The 20,616-nt window shown below is 38.8% G+C and overlaps 1 protein-coding gene and 1 long non-coding RNA gene across 2 annotated transcripts in view; one reads left to right on the forward strand and one right to left on the reverse strand.

Annotated features, from left to right (window-relative positions):
• Positions 1-410: 410 nt before the first annotated feature.
• Positions 411-20,616, reverse strand: part of Lix1 (limb and CNS expressed 1) — a 49,464-nt gene continuing 29,258 nt past the window's right edge. The window contains exons 3-6 of the mRNA XM_005326139.5: positions 14,714-14,854; positions 12,497-12,592; positions 3,733-3,810; positions 411-1,893 (exon numbers count right to left, since the gene is read on the reverse strand). Coding sequence (XP_005326196.1) covers positions 1,606-1,893; positions 3,733-3,810; positions 12,497-12,592; positions 14,714-14,854 — 603 coding nt within the window. The 3' untranslated portion in view covers positions 411-1,605. The remainder of the gene's footprint in view (positions 1,894-3,732; positions 3,811-12,496; positions 12,593-14,713; positions 14,855-20,616) is intronic.
• LOC144376835 (uncharacterized) lies at positions 12,930-20,607 on the forward strand. The gene is made up of 3 exons (XR_013437214.1): positions 12,930-13,136; positions 18,516-18,685; positions 20,288-20,607. It is a non-coding gene; the product is annotated as an uncharacterized LOC144376835 (long non-coding RNA).

Raw genomic sequence — 20,616 nt, forward strand, 5'->3', positions numbered from 1 at the left:
TCCACATAGAAAAGTTAATTGTAATTCCTTTTCAGGAATATAAGGGAATATTGTTCTCTTACAGGTGACATTTAACCCAATTATGGGAGGAATGTGACTTTTGGCAAAATAATATTTTAAGGTAAAATTTACCATTGCCTTTTTGAGATATTAGAGTAGGACAATTGTGTAATTAAAATTTCCCGTGGTCTGAGAAATGGGATGTTTATAATCTTTTATTATCAAGACTGTTTCCAAAGTATATGGTCAGATATAGTGGTTTTCATAAGGATTTAAAGATTGACACTAATCTTTGTACATATTTAAATATGAGGGTGAAATATATTTTGTAAGCTTCAATGTAATTAAAATGATTTAACTTTGAGAAAGTTAGTCTGCATTTGCATAAGAAAAAGAGACTATTTAAACAATTTGTAATTGAAAACAATCTTTAATTTGAATTTTGTCTAAATTCAGAATAATCCTTTTCATGTTACAGATATAGAAATATCTATGAACCTTTAAAATTACCGATATCATTCTTAAATCTAAGTGGCCAGGAACTATCTGAAAATTAGTTTGTATTTTACTATGATTTTCTAATTGGTTGGTTGATTCATAGAGATGGGTCAGATAGAGATGGAAACATCTTATCCCTCTTGAAAAGAAGATTCCAGTGACTTAACTTAATAATAATGATATTATACATGAGCTCCTGGTTTCTTATGTACTTAACAACAAAGACAGCTAAAGATCTCTCTAGTCCTGTGAAAGGAATCAAAAGTGCTTTGTTACATGCTAATAATTTTTCAAAATGTTTTGATGTTTAAAATGTGATTAATTTTCTCAATTGTAGATATGTCTGCAGTAGCAAAAATAAAAGCAAATTATTTCAAGTCACCTCTTTGCAAATTAAAAACAAATATGATTAACTGCAAGACTTAGAAATTGAATAGTATTTCTTCTTGAGGAAGAAAAATAAGAGTACCACTGTAGGTGACATTTACCCTCCCCTATTGGAAGAATGGGGTTTCAAAAAATTATTACAGTGGTGTTTTAATCCACATTAAATTTATCTAAGATTTTCATACTGTTGCCACTTTAAGATCTTTGATAGTGAAATGTCCAGAAAACATTCCCATTGCTGCCTTGGATTATACTTTGTGGAGTAAAAACTGACATTTAGCTTTCAGAGATTGGAAAGAGACTCTGACCCTTTATATTTTTAAAAACAATCTGTATTGTTTATTAATTCCAAGTATTTTTTTTTAAATTGCTATCCTACCACTTGCCCTGGTCCTGGCTGCTATATTGGTCCATTCTTTAAAACAACATATACAGTCTAGCAAGGCACATATCAGCTAGGCTTTAGATTGGAGCTAACCCTGGAAAATGTTTGTTCAAACAACCCTGTCTTCAATCTTTCCTTCTGAAGTGAAGCTATTGAGAAAGTATTGAGAAAATAAATCAAGTGGGAGATTGGGATCTGCCTGAGTCCTGTCACTCCCATGGTCTATGAATGGCATGGATGGGAGTATTAGCACAGCCTTCAGGTAGTAGCTATTGATGCTCCGTCAAAGAGCTTCCTAAGGTTAGAGTCCTTGGGGGCACTGGGACCTGGCCTTGCTAGTGGTAGCCACAAAGGGCCGCAAGGCTCAGTTGGTCATCGCTGGGTGAGGAAGGGTCAGGGTCACTGTAGATCTGAGTCAGGGCTAAGCTTAGGATTTCTTTCTTCTCTTTATAAAACCGTAGTTCTTGTCCTGCTTTCCTGGCTTCCTCCAACTGCCTCAGGGCCATTCGCAGCTCTTGAGAGAGAATTCCTGGTGACTCCCGCTCCTTCATGATCCAGTCCAGTGCCATGTGGCTGCGCATCTTTTCATCTAGTGAATACTGGGAATAATAGGAGATGACTTCCTGGGAACCAAGAAACCAAAGTTCAGAGTGTCAGTAGAGAGCCACAGAAGCACGGTGCTCAAGGCCTCCCTCCCCCTCCACCCCAGTCTTGGGCTTTACCAACAACCAAATTTCTCTGATATCCAGAGATGAAAACCAAATCTCCTGGACATACTTTTAAAAAGGAAACGATGGTCCAGCCGAACAAGTCACTCAGGTCTGCCTCAAAGTACTATTAGGAATGACAATAATGTTCACAAAATAAAGCCCTTACATCTCTAAAAAACATAAGCCTTCTTTTGAAAAAATATATTCCTAGAAAAATTGGTATGAATGTTGCCCCATTCTTTCATTGGACACTTCTGCCCAGCATCATCTTCTTTGAGAAGACAGAAAGAGTGAAACACCTTTTGCAGAAAATAGGAAGTGTTTATTCAAGGGAGCTTCAGAACAAGACTTGTTGGAAGCCAGGAGAGTCAGCCTCCTAGCTGCTGTGGTATTCACATAAGGAAAATAACAGTCTCGATAGGTCATGGTTACTACAGAGAGAAAGTTAAAAATGTATTATGGAATGTAGGCATTATCATTATTGACAGGATAATGATAGCTTCATGGTATATTGTCTCTTGCTTTGGAAATAATTAAAAATTAGCCACTACCATCAATTCTTTTTTTTATTTTTTATTTTAGTTGTACACAATACCTTTATTTTGTTTATTTGTTTTTATGTGGTGCGGAGGATCAAACCCAGGGCCTTGCACATGCTAGGTGAGTGCTCTACCACTGAGCCACAACCCCAGCCTCTACCTTCAATTCTTCTGTTAAAAAAAAATTGTTAATACATCCTACTGTCATGTATAGGTTTGATTGTATGGAGTGGATGCATTGCTTATTTTTATTTTCAAAAACATATGGTATTTATTTATGACCTTAACAAATTAAAAACAATCATGGAAAAGTGTTTATAACCAACCCAGCATATTTCAAAGGCCTCTTACAAAATCAAAGGAAAGAGGGGAAAAAAAAAATAGCCAAAGCCATTGTCAGCTACTCATTTCTTTTCCATTTTGACATTTTGAAAACCAGGCTTTCTAAGCAAAGAACAACAGAAAACTCCTGGGGCTGCAGTGCGCAGGAAAACTTTCACATTCAGCCTCCACTTGCTGACTATAGAGGCTTTGTTCCTCATACAAATTCCTGTTAGGAAATACTCAAAAATAAACTGCCGTCTTTCAAATTCTGATGGTGGGTAAAGAAAGGATAAATCTCCCAGAGGCCAGCAGGTGAAGACCGTTAATATACAGGAGAGGGTTTACATTTGCTTTTAACAAGGGGGAAAGAGTGCTTCTCATAAGTAATGAAGAAGGAGTAGGACCCTGTCTCTGAAAAAGGAAGAACTGCCAAAAAAACTGAGGTGATTGAATGCCAGCTTGTCCAACTTTACAATTCTTTCTGTAGTCCACTGGGAACTTTTAGTGGGTGGGGGTGGGGATACCCTAACCACAACCACCTTTGCCTATTGGCAGTGAGAATGTTCCAGACAGTGAGTCTCAACTTCCTTCTGCACTGGAGCTTGTGAAGGCACCCAGCCGGAGGAGATTCTGCATCTAACTTGGAGACCAAGTCTGTCAATGATGGCTGCATTTGGCATTCAGTACAGGTATTTCTATCAGTCCTAAATCCAGCCACCATTTTTCATATATTCAGACTGTTTTATATATTTCTTCATGTGCCCTCTACTCTTGATAAATAATTACAAAATTTAAGTAGACAAATAAGCTACATCAAGGAAACCCCCTAAGAAGATGACAACCAGCCATCTGCTTTATCATACAGAGCAAACCTACTGGACAGTCTCACCTGTCGAGAACACTTTGTTTCACGAAGGGCTTTTAGACTTCCATTCCAGTGCAGTAGTTGGAAAATGGTCATCAGCTCCTATGAAATGGAACAGTTGTCATTAGTTATGAAGCAGAAGGGTCCATCTGCAAGAGAGGACCAGGGCATAATACTGATCCCCAAAAGTATCAGGGAAACATGCAATATTGTCATAATACTTTGGGACTTTTCAAAGAGTAGAGTCCCCAGGCTCCTGGAGAATTCATCCTTCACGCACTTGCTATATCTGTGCTTTCATAACACAGTAACTCAATAATTGACATGTATTTTTCAACAATGAAAAGTCATATGCTCTAATAATCATACACCCAAAACGTTTCCTAAATATACCAGAACATCTGAGAAATAATGTAAAGGCAAGGTTAGATGTTGCATTGTTTTTTTTGAAATTGTCAGAGATTGGGAGCATTTTAGATGTTCTTTTTTTTTCTTTTAAGAAATGTTTAAATAAAGTATGACAAATCCACACTACTGAATACTTCACATACGAAAAGGATGAGAACATTCTCTAAGTTCTAATGTAAAGAATTCCATGGTATATCGTCAAAACAAAAGCAAAGTGCAAACATGTGTAGTCTGTGCTACTATTTGTTAAAAAAAAGAGGGGCTGCAGTTGTGCCTCAGTGGCAGAAGCACTTATCTAGCACGTGTGAGGCACTGAGTTTGATCCTCAGCATCACATTAAAAAAATAAGTAAATGAAGGTTAAAAAAAAATGTACCTACTTAAAAAAAAAAAAAAGAATAATAGCTCCCTCTGTACCATTGACATGTAACTGCCTGGAAGAGTTCTGTCAAAATACAAAAGAATCTGGTAATAAGGTTGGTGATGTAGTTCAGGTGGTAGAGGCTTATCATGTGTGTAAGGCCCTGAGATCATTTCTTAGAACCAAAATAATAATAGTAAAACAAACAAACAAATAATCTGGTTGGGTATGGTGGCAGATACCTGTTATTCCAATGACTGGGGAGGCTGAGGCAGGAGGAAGGCAAGTTTGAGACCAGTTTTAACAACATAGCAAGAAATTGCTTTGAAGAAGAAGAAGGAGAGAGAGAGGAGAAGGAGGAAGAGGAGAAGGTTAAGGGCTAGGAATATAGTGGTAAACATCCCTGGGTTCTATCCCGAATACCAAAAACCAAATCGAAACAAAATTGGTAGCACTTACTGATTCTAGGGGTAAATGTATGCCTGAGAGGTGGGAGTGGGAGGGTTTCTTTCTTCTAATCTTTTAGAAAACCTTTTGAATTTTGAATCATGTAACCATGTTAACTTATTAAAAAAAAATAAATAAATTTTAAGAATTTAAGCCCAAACTAAATATGTAAATATCATGAAATAAAATTTACAGGAGGCCACTAGTTTTGACTGAGCTCCTGCAGTGGGTCTAACAGACCAAACCAAAATGTAGTCACTCATGCTAATGTTCCATGTCATGGAGCTGAAGCTAAGTTGTTTTTCTGATCTTCCAAGAAACCAGAAGAAAGTGATAATAACCAAGCTCCAGTTGTAGCTGGGATCCCAGCATGATAAGGAGATCGTCTCTGCTTTAACCTTTAAGAGGAAATTAACTTTGAAACAACCAATCTATTTTTGGTTCTGTTTCTGCTTTCCTTAGATGTTTTCTGCCTATAAATTCAAGCTTTACTACTTAGCTCATCAGAATATGTATTCTATTTTATGGACTTCTTGCCCAATTCTAGAATTGCAAATAAAAGCCAACTAAATCTTTAAAATTTTTTGTGACTTTATCTTATGACAATATAAAACATACAATGGACAAGCTACAGAAAAACTGTAAACATTTCTAAATTTATAAATTCAGTCAAAAATGCCTCAAAATGTAGACAATAAAGTTGTATTGACATTAAAACATGTCAACACACACACACACACACACTAAAAAAAAAGGAAAAATAAAAAGAAAAGAAAAAACAAGTCAACACTGTCCACATCTGATGGCATTAAGTTCTATAGGAGCTCCATTTTCCCTTTCACTGTCTGATATCAAGGGCAAGCTAAGATGTAACAACATACGGAACAGTAATGTTATTTTCCTAATGTAGTTAGAGCTACAAGTTTTCCACCAGAGTTATCTGTGTTTCACTTATAGAGGGATTTTTTATTTTTCTTTGTTTTTGCCAGAGAGATAACTTTTAGGATGAATAGCATAAAGCACAACCACATCATTATTGGAAAATTACTCAACACAATTAAAAAATTTCCTGTTCTTGAAAGGTTATGAAAAAGAACATTTAGACAGATGTCTTACTTATACAAAAAGCTGACTTTTTTTTTTTTTTTTTTGACTGTCTTTACCTCCGCCTACTCAGGAAAAAAATTTCATTAGGAAAACCAGGAGACACATACTTAGTCTTAGATTTCAGGCATCTTATAATTGTCTGGCAAATTTTAAAGCTATAAAACTATGGGAGGAGTAAGTAGCTCTATCTATTCTTACTATATTACAATTTAGTGCTTCTCTTCTTTTCAGTCTGAGATCAAGTTTGGCTCTCTTTTCTGTTTTCCACTGAACAATAAGTATCTTGGGAGCCCAAAGAGCCATAGTAAAAGAAAAAAAACACTTTAGTTTCTATTAATAAAAATGCAATATGAATATCAAGCAAGTTTCTTGTTTCACTCCAGAGACCCCATTATCTTCCTGGGGTCCTGGGTCTAATATCCAGGGAAGCCACCCTTTCATGGCCTCCTCTCTCCTGGACACCATCTAGGTTTTCACACCATCGCATCAGTACACTAATATGGAAAAAGGGAAATGCTTCATTCCAGAACTCAAATCTTGCCTAATGAGGCTCTCACTGCTATGCTTCTCCATTTTTCCATCAAAGTAGCCTCAGTGACTCTGGCTGGTAAATATGTGCTACCCTTCCCACCAAATCTACTCATAAATACTTTGTAACCATAAAAGTGAATATAAACTGTGCATACTCTAATATGGAACAGGATCTCTGATGCAATAGGAGGGCCAATATTTGTAAATTTACAAATGTGTGGTTTCAAGTTTTATAAAGAATCTACTTGAGCATCGTGAATTTTCATTTTTTAAGAAGACAAATACCACCCTACTCCTCCACTTGACCCCCACACACTCCAAATCTTTATGTAAAGTATTTTTTGGGGTGTGTGTGTGTGTGTGTGTGTGTGTGTGTGTGTGCATGCACTACCAGAGATTGATCCCAGAGTCTTAAGCATGCTAGGCATGAACTCTACACAGTTACACCCCCAACCCCTATCTAAAGTTGACAACTAAGAGATATACTAGATTTATTTTGTGATTTCCAGTATCATCTTGGTATTGTCCTATCATCCCTAGAGTCCAGTTGAGAAACAGACTGTTGCTAATAGGCATTTTGATTCATCCTCTGACAGTTGTTGCCTAAAAATATGTACTCTTCTTCCTCCAAGATCTTCTGGGCTCTCATACTTATCTAACCACTAAGGGCTGCCTCTTCCAGATGAGTTGAGGTCATTCCAATCTGCAAATCCCCAAAGATTCTAAAATCCACAACAACACAGTGAACAGAACTGGAAACCTTTCTCATGCCCCTTGACAACCTTCATCTCTCACAAACTTTCCCAAAGATGATTATACCATTCTGCCTCCAGATTCCTTCTCTGGTTTGTCTGAATCATGATCCCATCACCAGGCAGCTCTTTTTCACTTCAGTAACACAGCTGCCTCTTCAATGTTGCTCTGGTTGCTGAAATTCTCTAGGGAAAATGACCTCCTTTCACCCTCTTACACTATATCCTGACCTCAGAATTGTCCTCCTTTGTAGAGATAGTAATCTCATCATCATTATTCTTCCTGTCATATGTCCTCTCATGAGATGAAATTTACTATCTTCCTGATGCTGAGTGACAACATGCTCAGCCCCAAAAGATCCTTGCATGATTGCAGACTGACAGGGAGAGGGCTGCTGTGGACTTGTGAGGAATCTCTTCCTAGTCCCACCATGCTTCCTTACTGCCTGATGCTTGCCATCTTGCTTTCTACCTGGAGAAGTCCTGTCACCCTAAAGGAAGTTAGTATTGTCCGTTCCACCAGGTCCTGTCCTACTCTTCCCTGAGTCTTTATTTTTATTTTATTTTTTTTTTAGTTATACATGGACACAATCTTTGTTTTGTTTATTTACTTTTATGGTGCTAAGGATTGAACCCAGTGTGCCTCACATGTGTGGGGCAAGCCACAACAGCAGCCCTTCCCGGAAGTCTTTTATGTCCTGGTGTTTGTTATATGGGATAATCTAGAAGCCTGGCAGCCTGGCTAGACTGACAGGACAATCAGAAGCTGGCCTCTTAGGGTGAGATAGGCGAAGAAATGTGTAAGCAGAGTGAGATGATTCATGCACACTTAGAGTCTTTTGTTTAAATTTTTGATCTTTTACTTATTAGGAGTTTTTTTTTTTTACATTCCTTATGAGTTTTTAAAAGATTACACTATAACATTATCTACCTTGATCATTTTTAGTGTCTATTACAATTTTGTGCCACAGACAAATAAATGCCTCACTCACCTAACCCTAGTCAGGGCCCTTCTCATATGTCTGTCAGCAGGAAGCCCTGCTTCATGAGTGTGAGGTCTATGCAGTCACAGCGTTCAGCACACTTTACAGACTCAAACTTAACAAACTTTAACATGCTACAGTCTCAAACTTCTTAATAGTTTTAGAACAAAGACCCTTGCATTTTTATTTTGTATTGGGCCCTGCCAATTACATAGCTGGGGTCATGGTTAGCAAAGAGAATTAAAGTTGAATGGAGAATAAATCCTGTGTTTTCTTTCCTCTTCAGGGAAAATTGCAGTTGCAGCTCTCAATAACAGCTTTCCTGGTTTATTTTTCATTCATTCCATTTAAACTGACAACAAGCGGGCTCTGTGCTCACAGTTTTGCCTGGTGTTGCCTCCTATTAGACATGATGTTTGATTTTTTCAGCTACTTTGTCGGGGAGAAAATGCTCACCCTTTCCCTCTGGAACTTTGTCTGAAAGACTGGCTCGGTTCTGTGATTCATCAGAAATAAGAAAAACAAACACTGTAAATGGAGAACTTGAAAAACAGGTGGGCACCATCTCCCCACCCAAGAGAATGGATTTAAGAGGAAATTTGTTTATGGGATGAGGTTTTAAAAGGCGACCTGGAGAATTTAGCAAAGATGTAAATAAACAACTCTTCCATGGATTGCATTAGGCTTCAGAATAAATATATTAACCAGCTTCAGTCAATGTCTGCCTAGAATCTGACCTTGACCAGACCCAGTGACTATGGCTGCCCCATGTCCTCCCCACCCCCAACAGCAGGCAGTTTTCTCTGTGGCAAGGTTACCTTAAAACAAGCAGCCCTGACTTCCCTTGCTTCCCTCCCACGAAGTGAAGGTAAGCAGAGGCCTATCATGTTTCCTCTGAGTGCTGGCTGCAGCAGGGGCCGCCTGAAAGCCTGAGGGCAGTCAGGAGACACCAACCTTGTTTTTCTATGGCATAGCCATCCATAGCTAGATGAAAACACATGTCTATGACCCACCAGGGGACTGAATCGCTGCGTCTCTGCAGAAACAGCCCAGGTCTAGAGTCAATTCCCATTATGTGCAGACCCATGCTGATACATTTAGCCTAGGCCACTAAGGAACATTCTGGTCCCCAGCAGTTAGGCGGAAGGAAAAGGGATGTGCTCCACAGGTCCTCCTCCAGGGTTGCCAGACTCTCTCCTGTGGAGAGGGAGCTTGGATTTTTCCCTGTTCTCACATCTTCCTCTTCCTTTGTCCCCATCCTGTACCCAGTCGTTTTTATGGGAGTTTATGAAGCATTTCCACAGTATGATTCAAATTATTATTTCACATATTAAAATGCCCTATTACATAGACCACACAGAAAACACAGCCCAAAGCAAGGCAATAAAAATATGACTAAAAGGAGGCTGAGTAAAGCCTTTCATAGTACTTGGAAGGAATTTTCAGATTTTTAGAAACTCTCACTTCCCCATCTTTGGCAAACTGACCCAATCCTATTAAAAATCATTCTCAATTTTTCTGAAAATAGAGCTAGTAAATCATATGGAAGGTACTGTGTAGTGGGGCAGGAAATCTTCATTCTATAATAAAAGAAGTGCAATATTCTTTGATGGGGTGTAAAGGGAGGAATTTTTTTAAAAAAAACTTGTTTTCCTCCATGTGGGCAGTTCTATGCTATGTGCTTTATAAATGTCACATTATTTAATCTAGAGTAGGCATTAATGTTTCTCTTTTATAGATAAGAAAACTGAGTCTTGGAATGGGCAAGCTTCCAGATGGTAAGTGATAGACTTCCCACACAGGACTATGTGATTTTAAGAAATGTGCATTCCTTCTCTTGAGACATTCTTTTCCCTTTTAATTTTTTGTTTAGTTTTATGTTGTTATGAAAAAAAAAAAAAACGGACCTTCGGATGTTGCACCTTTTTATCCTGCAGCAGGGACTCACAGTCATCCCACATATGAAGCTTTAGATTAGGCAGAGCTATCAAGGGAATCTGTCTAGCCACTCCTGGCATTTCAGTAAAGCAGTCCTCCAGAAAGACATAGAGTAACGTTGTTGACCCCCAGGAAGCACTTGCCATGTGCCAAGCACTGTGCTGAACTCTTCCCCTACTGTCCCATTTGATTCTCACTTGGGCAGTGTGAGGTGGTGCTATTATTGTCCCTGACTTACACCCAGATGAAGAAACAGGTTGAGCTACAAGGAACAGAGCAAGACTAAAACCAGTCAGCGCCCTCCAGAGTCTGGGCTAGAACCAGAGCTAACACGTGCCCTTGCCTGCTCCACAGGGTAGACTCCAAGGCTCCCTCGTCAGCAACACCATGTCCCCTAAAGGAGAAAATTAGATGACCAAGATCAAGGACAAAAGGAAGAAAGAGTATTTTTACTTCAGTCACAGGGGCAACTCATAAAGAAAATTATTGATTTAAAAAAAAACAGCAGGAGGAATGTGTACACACGAGACATGGCTATGCCATTGGTTGGAGAAAGATTTGAAATGTAGGAAGAAGGTATTAGAAAGTTGATTGTTTCAGGCCTCAGCTGTAACACCCTGGTAAATTTTACCATGATGAAACTTTTTTTTTAATTTTTCACACTTTGTCCATGAAATTTTGTATTTCTGGTTGCTTCTTGGATCTAATTTTGTAATCTCTGGTTACTTCTTGGAATCTAACCTAAGAAAATAGAATTACTGGGAATAAAGTCTCCTGTTTGTAATATTACATATTGATTTCTAGCATCATTGCATGTTTTGAAATGTTCGACTACATTCAAGTTTCATTTTCTAGGGGAGTACATGTTTCCTACCTGATCCCCACTGAATTTTCATTTGTCCATCCATATAAGAGTCAGGCATGTGAGCTCAGAGATCAGACATCCTGGGTCTGAACCCTAGCTCTGTCATTTGCTAAGCTATGACAAACTTCTTTTCAGCAATAACATGAAGATAATAATAATAGTTACTTCATATAGTTGTTGCGAGAGTTGAATTATGATAACATTAGTTAAGTGCTAATCATCACATCAGATGAAGAAAGAATCTAAGAAGCATTACTTATTAATACTATTTTCATTGTTGTTAACATAAGTGTTTATTTTGCAAATACAGGTGCACCTTGACTTCCCACAGGGGTAATATCCGGAGAAGTGCATTGTAAGTTGAAAATGCCATTGAGTCAAAAATGCAGTTAACCAACTGAACGTTATAGCTTACCTTAAATGTGCCCAACTGAACGTTATAGCTTACCTTAAACGTGCCTACCCTACTTTAAACATGCTCAAAACACAACCTACAGTTGTGCAAAATCATCTAATGCAAAGCCTATTTTATAATGAAGTATTGGATATGCAGTGTATTTTATTGAGTACTATACTGAAAGGAAAAAATAAAATGGTTGTTCAGGTATGCTTTTACACCATCGTAAAGCTGCAATGTCATAAAGAGGAGACCATTTGCAATAGGTAATGTAGCAAGCTCCTCAGCTCTGTTGTTGCTGGTCAGCAGTGGTCGGAAAACGGTAACAGATTGTTAACTTTTTTGATTTCGTTGGTGATAGGAAGAGGCAGTTCTTATATAACAGAGATACTATAATTGAAGTGGTATCTTTCAGTGTACACTGTGGGAAACTTCCTCTATGGTGTCTGAAAATTATAAACTAGATGGATACAACCAGAATTTTAAATTTGATTTGGTTTAAGGGAAATTTTGTACTGAGAAGCTGGTGGGGTGTTACAGGGAAGTAAGATTGCCATGTTCCTCACCTACATCTTAGACTTAAGTCTTTTCCTTCCCTTCATAAAAGTGAAAATTTTGCCTTGTTTCCTTGTTTGTTTTAGTTCACTAAAGTGTGGCTAAAATGGGGCCATGGTGTTGGACTCCATGAAAGGGAAAATTAAACAAAAATAGTTGTTTTTTTTTTTTTTTCCAGTCAGTACTAGGGATCAAACTCAGGGGTACTTCAACACTGAGCTATATCTCCAGCCCTTTGTTATATTATTTTGAGACAGGTTCTCACTAACTTTCCCAGGCTGACCTTGAATTTGAGATCCTCCTGCCTCAGCATCATGAGTTGTTGTGATTTCAGGCATGTACCACTGCCCCCAGCTGAGAACTAGGTCATTAGAATAGGAGATGTTAATGATGAGAGTTGCATCTCTCCCAGGCTTCTGGATAGAATAATCAGGAAGTCAGGTACCTGAAACTCCAGCATGGTCTTCCCCATGTTTGACTCCAGCATGTAGTGATAGGCTCCAATGCTCGTGCTTGGGTCATCTGCATCATCTAAAGTTCCCTTGGGAAGGAAAGGAGAAAACGAAAATGTTACTGATTCCTCCTCCCCTTATTTGAGTGACCAGAGATCAATCCTATGGCCACACAGCAAGTTTACAATCAACTGTCACAGTTGATTTTGGATAAAATCCTTAATCTTACCCTAATTCAGAATAAAGAAGATTTTATAATCAACTTGAAACTAGCTTTTGATTAGAATGTTAACTAATTATACACTTGACAGAATAGTAATTCCAAAGCAGAATTTCCCATATCATTGCATAGGGTTTTAGTTGTTGGTGGTGTTAATGCTAGTGTGACTGCCCTTTGAGGTGACTTCATTGCTTTCTGAACTCTCAAAGCACTGACCTTGCTCTGATTTCACTGACAGCCAGGGAAAGCTTATGTAACTGACATTGAAGAATTCTCCAACTGCATGGACCATTCACATTTTATTGCCATGATTCTTAGGGGGAGCTTTTATAATATGCTGGCATTTGGACTGGAGACATGGATCTTGGTTGATATTTTTTCACTCTCGGACCACTTAATCTTTAGGAAACAAGGTGGGTGAGTGATGGGTAGAAATGAAATTCCCTTTCAGTGTGGTTGTGGGAGTTGTGCTAAGAAGCTAACATAAACTCTGGAATGGCATGCAGGCCTCCTTCAATATCCCATGGCCTGAATTCCAAGGAAGGTGGGCAATGGCGACCTTGTGAGGCTGAGCAAACAGTGACCAGCATCAGATAGCAGCAAATTTATAGCTTTTGAATGCAATAACATTAACACACTGCTGCTGAAATATTTATGTTGGCTTTTTAAATATCCCAGAGGAAATCCATACAGAAGCCTGCAAGCCATATATATTCTTTTTCTTTAGAAATTTCCATGAAAAAAAATGATAAATTACATTTACACTGAGGGCCCTCCCTGCTCCTGAGTAAATTCCACACTTATATAAATCAGGCATCATTTTCCTAGCTTCTCTTCCTCAAAGGCACTTGAAATTTACAGAGCCGGAAAATAAAGGCTTCCTTTCATCCTTAGACCAGATATAGTGCAGAGCTCCCTGCCTTCTCCCTGGCAGGTCAATTGCTCTTCCCTTTCCCCTTTCAAATATCTCCTCTATGTGATAAGAGCATTTGTGAGGGGGAAAGGAACATGATAGTCAGATGATGTCTCCTTCACTATCAGCAGCTTTTACAGAAGGATGGTTTTCTAATCAGATTGAGGCAAACAAAAGGAAAACCTTAGATAGGGTTTAGGCATGCTAATGCAAACCAAAGTTGGCTACTCCTTTGGTAATGCCAAATTCCTGCCTTCAAGCACACTCAAGAGAAACACCTGTCACAGGTGGGGGCCCAAGGCTTCCTCTGTGGCTTATAGTTTGGAGGTAATGGGGGTGAGGACCTCCAAATCATTCATGGGGCAATTAATAATTCAGTGCTGAATTGCTAAGAGAATGCCTTATTTAAATTTCTAAGGGTTTTTGCTCTTAAAGTACTTCATATTTAATTGTGTCCCTCACAGAAATTTTCTAAGCTCTCTGAAAGAAATAAATTTGATATTAAATATGATAATTATAACAGTTAATATGTATCAGGTTGAGTCTTTAAATAGTGTTTTCTTAAAAATACAGATTATAGAGCCCCACATTGGCTGACTTTGACATAAATAAATAAATAAAGGCAGATGAAATTATCTACCTTAATGTAAAATTTGATTAATTGTGATCCAGGGAATTTAAGAATATTACAGAGCCATGCGTGGTGGTAATCTCAGTGACTCGGAGGACTGAGGCAGCAGGATCACAAGTTCAAGGCCAGCTTCAACAATTAGCAAGACCCTGCCTCAAAATAAAAAGAGTTGCTAATATAGCCCATTTGTAAAGCAGTACTGGGCTCAATCTCTAGTACAAAAAAAAAAAAAATATTACTGGGATGTGGAGTGGAAAGCCAGCTCCAATTTCACAGTTTCTAATCCAAGTATTCTTTTTGCTGAAAAGTAATGATTCAGTGGGTAAAAATTTAACCCGTGCAATTTTTAAACTAAGAATCTGCTCACTTTAGCATCTCCCAAGATTCCAAACGCCTCCTTGGTATTTTCAGTGAGGCCAGCTTATCCCTCCCCTGATGGTACTCACACTGGTGGAGGCCACCGCTTCCTGAACACTTTCCATAATGAATTCCTTGGTGATCCTGCGAGAGGGCAGTTCATTGAAGAGGGAGTTGATTAGGGCCACTTTTGCTGCATCCCGCCTGGCCTCAGCTCTACTTAAGCAGCACTTGAGAAGGGAAGGAGAAAAGCAGTCATTAAAGGATTCAGCAACTCACCATTTTATCCTTGCATCAGTGAATCTCTGGACATTTCTATTCATACATTCAATGTCTGCACCTGTTCTTCTATACCCATTGCTACTCCCTGAAGATCATGCAGATTTTCCTTTAGTTGTAGAGCCCATGCAAATGTCTTAATTGTCTTCGATGGATTTTGGTCCAATTGCAGAGTTACGCAATGTCTACTATGGATCAGAGGCTTTGCCTACTCTGTTAATAAGTCCTAATAAGAGAGTAATGGCTGCTATTGTGGGCTAGGTTATTTAAATTCATTACTAGGACCTTCCTTGAATCTCTGTTTCAATGAAAAGAAGTAAGGAAAGAAGATTAACATGGAAACTGGAGTTTCTTGAACAATGATCAAAAACACAGGGTTCAGAGTCAGACTGCAGGGGTTGGAGTTCAAGCTCTAACACATAATAGTTGTAAGATTTGAACAAATTGATTAGTTTCTCTGTGTCTCCATTTCCTCCTTTGTAAAATGGAAACAATAGCAAGATTGAAGTAAAAAATAAATTAAATAATACAGTTCAAATATTGAGACTATCTGGCACATGACAGCACTCTCCAAGAACAGGCTAGTCATATAGTCTTTTACCTCTAGGCTCATGCAAAGGTGCTGCTGCCAATATCTACTGTTTTTGCTTTTCCAGCATTTATTCCTCTTTAGTTCTAGAATCAGTTCTCCAATTTTCTTGAGGACTGCTTTTTTCACTTTGCTCTTAGTTCATGCAGTTTGGGTGGGTAGTATTCCTTTTGGCTTTCCCAAGGATAGACAACACAGACAGCCTATGATTAGTAACTCATTAAGACAAATGAGTTACTAATTCTACCCCGTGTGCCCAAATATACTATTGCTTTCCGTCCTCCTAGCTCAGCTTCCACATTGTTCACATTGATCTGCCTAATATATCCTGCTGGTTTTTTTTTTTTTTTTTTTAGGCCTCTTGTCTCTTTTTCTAACAGATAAAAATTCCTATTCTTCAAGTTCTGGCTTGATGTGTATCTGAGGTATCCAGAGATGGGTAAAGGCCTATAAAAACATGGACTCTGGATCCCATGGACCTGGGCCCCAGAGTGTGATGGCCTGAACCCAGGATTGTAGATTCTACAATTACTAGTGCAAAACAAGTCCCAGGAAGAGAAGCCAGGCCCCGCCCGGTCCTTGCCAATGGGGTGGTCAGGTATCCTTTCTCCTCCACTCTGTGACTATGAGCTCTGGACCATCTGAACTTTTGGGGCAAATTGTTTCATCCAAATCTTCTACTTCCTAAAATGTATGATTCTCAGAATTTGCTTGATAACTGGTATGGAAGAAGAAGGAAGATGCCAATAATCACATTCTTCCACAGTTTCACAGCCTTAATTCTGTACCACTCACAGAATTAAGCCAAATACCTCTAGTTTTTAAGCCCTTCTTCAATTCTGCCCCATGCACCCTATGTTAACCATCTCTGCCCTACCCAGGAACACTCAAAACATGTTCTCCAGAGGCCTGCTTCTCCTCCCCATCTCCACAAACCCAGTTAGGGGCTTCTGAAATCAGGTTCCAGGTGCTCTGTGATTTCCCCTGAAACGTCATAGAATAGTAGAAATGATGTAGTGATCATGTAATTGACTACTCATCACTCTTCTCATCCTCTCTCCTAACCTCCAGACCTTGGCAGGGCCTAACCCAGGGTCAGTGTTTAGAGATGTTTGTTGTATGGTTAATGCATGGATGAAGTAAGTATAAAACCTCGAAAATGGCAGGACAAGACACTGAGGAGAATTAAAAAAAAAAATCTGAATGGGCTTAATAAAGTAGAATATTTAAGGGCAGGAGGAGCTACTTTAAATCACAATACAGAGTAATTTTCCATATAATCTTGCTACATTCTGGATCTTAAATGCTGCCCAAACCCCACATATTGAAGGCTTGGTCCCCAGCCATGTGGACTGGGAGGTTGTGGAACCTTTAGGAAGTGGGTCCTAATGAAATAAAGTCAAGTCACTGGAGATATGCCCTGTGAGGGGACACTGGGACTCAAGCTACTCTTCTCTCTCTTTCACTTCCTGGCTGCAATGTGGTGAGCAACTTTGTTGTACCACAAACTCCTGTCATGATTTGCTGCCTCATCATAGACCTAAAAGTCACAGAATCAACTATCCATGGACGAAAACCTCTGAAACCAGACCAAAATAATCTTTTTTTCCTTTTCAGTTGGTTCTCTCAGGTATTTTATCACAGTGATGGAAAACTAATACAATCATTTAAGGGAAAGAATAGAGCTGGAGTTCTAAAATATATGTGGAAAATAGTTTGGGTTTTCTCTTTGGTTTGAATGATGAGAAAAAATACTTTGGATGTAGCTATAGGCAGCAAAGTCATTCAAAGTTTAGACCTCTTCCAAGGTTTAGGTCACCTATATAAAACCAGAGGGTTCCTGGTTTTACTTTGTCTAGTAGACTTTGCTGGAAATTTACAGAATGTTGGGTCCTGAGTCTGCAGTCCTTTACTGAACTCTGATGCCACCTTCCCTAGAAGTATTTCCTGAGCATGTTCAAGGCCAGGCTAAGAGGACCACTGACCATGACTATACTGCAGGGTGATTGTTTGCTAGTGCTGTGCCTTCCTGCTTCACCTCCAGGTTGTGAGTTCCCTCAGGGCAGAATCCATGTCTTAGCTGACTATAAGTCCCCTGCCCTACTTGCACAGTGCTTTTGTGAATAACTGAATACAGCATAGGAAAATTTTTTTTAAAGTTACTAGACCACCAAATATAATGTTCAAGAAATTCTTAAAGAAAAAATTATTTGAGAAAAGGGTCCCATTTCAATATATGTTGTGTGGTATGTGTAACCCAGTAATATAAAAATACATTAATACCTGGATTTCAGAGGGATAATTGGGTATTATGTTTAGACAGACTGATAGGACCATTTGTGCCTAAGTGCAGGCTATGTTTATTATTCTTTGGAAAATCAGTTCCCCATTAAAAAGCAAACAAAGTTTTTGCAAGTATTACCTGACATCTGTAGCAGCAGCACATTTTAATAACAATTTAGCTTTACAAAATCTACACTAGAGCTGTTGGGTTTTAGAATTTAGAGAATTAGATTCAGATTGGAGCACTCTTAGGAAACAAGTTTCTATCTAAATAATAGCAATTTAAGCCATTTTTCATAAAGAGAGAGCCCTAGTAAACACTACTTAGTTTAAAAAAAAAAGCTATCTATTTTAAATAAGACCAGCTAAGTACTAGATCAAAGGCACCACATTTACAACCAAATGGCACTGCTTCAGAGATCAAAGTGCAGCCAGGATGAGAGAACAGAAAGAGTTTTTACCCAGGATTCGTGGGAAAAGAGACTCAGCCAGTATCAGGATGTTAAGATGGACACTGTCTTTACTTATTTTCTTGTTTCAGTGTACAAAATCCTTCCTTAAAACAGGATAGAAAGTGTACCAATTGATAAGTGCATAAAATAAATTCTGAGCATCTTGGGGCTTTTCTTACTACTGTATTATACATTTCTGAAAGACACGTTCTTCAAAATGGCTATAATGTTAACCAGTCACTTTCTCCTACAAATCTAAGCCAGTAATTGTTGCATATTTTTCTTTAGGATTTTTTAAGGGGAACTTTAGACCCATAAGAACCTGTACTAGGGAAAGAAATTCAGCAAAACAGAAATCTACTGAGTCTATCTAAACCAGAGTGTGGATTCTGCTGGAAGAAGAATTCTGTTAGAGTTACCATCAAAGAGTGGGAAATGCTGTAAGAAAATAAAATATGGTAAGTGACAGGACGTTTTATTGGTGTTCAAACTGGCCCTCAAAGACATCAGTTGGGGAGTAAGTGAAGTATGATGTTATTTCAATGTAACTGCCTGCTAGAATTAGACTTCCCAGGTTGCATAGTTTATTCTTGCTATTTTAAATCCAGACCCCATCATAAATACAGATTAGTACACTGTGCCATTCTTACTTACATCCACTAGCCATTCTTACTTGTTAGTATAGACAGACAACGCCTGTCCCTTGCACTCTGTGAACGTGCAGAGCTAGAGTATTTAACAGTGTAGATTTTACTGAAGTCAGCTGTGGATTTCTTAGGCATATGGAGCCACATGCTTTCCAAGTGGCCAGCAGACCTCACTCAGACATTATTTGTCTTGATGCTCAGATGCCTTTCATTTGCTGGTAGATTATAAACCATTATAATCATTTCAAAGTCTTCTGACTAATCTAAAATTAAAGAAAAAAAAAAAGAACGACTTAAAATAACCCAGAAAGCTATTTAAAGGCAGTAGTAGCCTGCCTGCAACATGCCCTCATGATCTTACCTCCTAGGGTTCACATTCTAGTGTATTCCTGCTCACACTGCACTGGGGGTGGTCTGTGAAACCAATGGAACATGGCAGAAGTGATGGGCTATCTCTTCCAATACTGGATTGTAAAAGACCGTGAGCTTCCATCTTGGTCCTGCTTGTTTTCTCTTTGATCACTGCTTTAGAAAAAAATCAGCTTCCTAGTTATGAGCAGGGACACATGACAGGGAATAAAAGCCTTCTGCCAATAGCACCTGAGAGAGATTGGAAGCTGATCCTCCAGTCCCAATCAATGCTTCAGATGAGTGCAGCTTCAGCTGACAAATGGACTGCAACTTTCTAAGACCCTGAGCCAGAATCGCCTAACTAAGCTGCCTTCAGATTCCTGGTCATCAGGGACTATATGAGACAGTTAATGTTTATAACTTTTGAGGCAATTTGTTATGCAGCAATAGATAACTATGACAAAGGCTTTGCTGACTGCCAGTAATTAGAAATTGTCTTACCACACCCTTGAGGGAGAGCTCAATAACAATAATCCTCATTGCTGACACTATGTGCTTGGAACTGTGCTAAGCACTTTGTTTATTATTACATTCCATTATTACAGCAATCCTGTGAGGCTGATTTTGTCATCCTGATTTTGCAGTTGTGGAAATGTAATTTGAGGACAGGTAATTTGGCTAAGGTCACACAGTGTTCCCTAACCCAGTTGAGTACTGTAGACAAGACTCCAACTTTGACATTCCATGGGTCATTTTGACATCAGATTCCAATGGTGTTTTCCCCATCCCTACATGGCAAACTTGATTTCACTTAAAAGGCCAAGGAGGACAGAGGACACTGTGGTAGTAAATCATGCTTTCACTTTTTTTTTTTCACTTAAAAGGCCAAGGAGGACAGAGGACACTGTGGTAGTAAATCATGCTTTCCGAGGAGGGGAATGTGTTAATGATTATCTAATATCCTTTTTCCTATTCCCCATTTGATGGTTTCCTGAACTATAGGAAGATAGAAATAGAAAGACCAATATGACTAAACAAGAGATCAAATGTTATCTCTTGTAGGAAATGTCTCCTTTGGATTGAATATTGTGGTGAGCCGTGTCAGCGGACCGTGGTCGCCATTACAAGATGGCGCTGATAAGCGCCGTGGCCTGTAATAAACAACTCCTTGTTTGGGGAGAATTGGCACGTAGCTGTAAAACACCCTATGAGAAAGATCCACGTGGCAGTTGTGCATTGGGGCTTGATATGCTTTATCAAGGCTGGGGCGCTCGGGTGAAGGGGCAGAAGCAGTAGTAGTAGTAGTAGTAGCAGTAGTAGTAGTAAGGAGAAGCTTCCAGAGACACATAATTAAAGGCCTGAATAAACTGCTGAAAGAAGAATCCTGTGTC

This window comes from Ictidomys tridecemlineatus, chromosome 1, assembly GCF_052094955.1.
Source record: "Ictidomys tridecemlineatus isolate mIctTri1 chromosome 1, mIctTri1.hap1, whole genome shotgun sequence".
NCBI lineage: Eukaryota > Metazoa > Chordata > Mammalia > Rodentia > Sciuridae > Ictidomys > Ictidomys tridecemlineatus.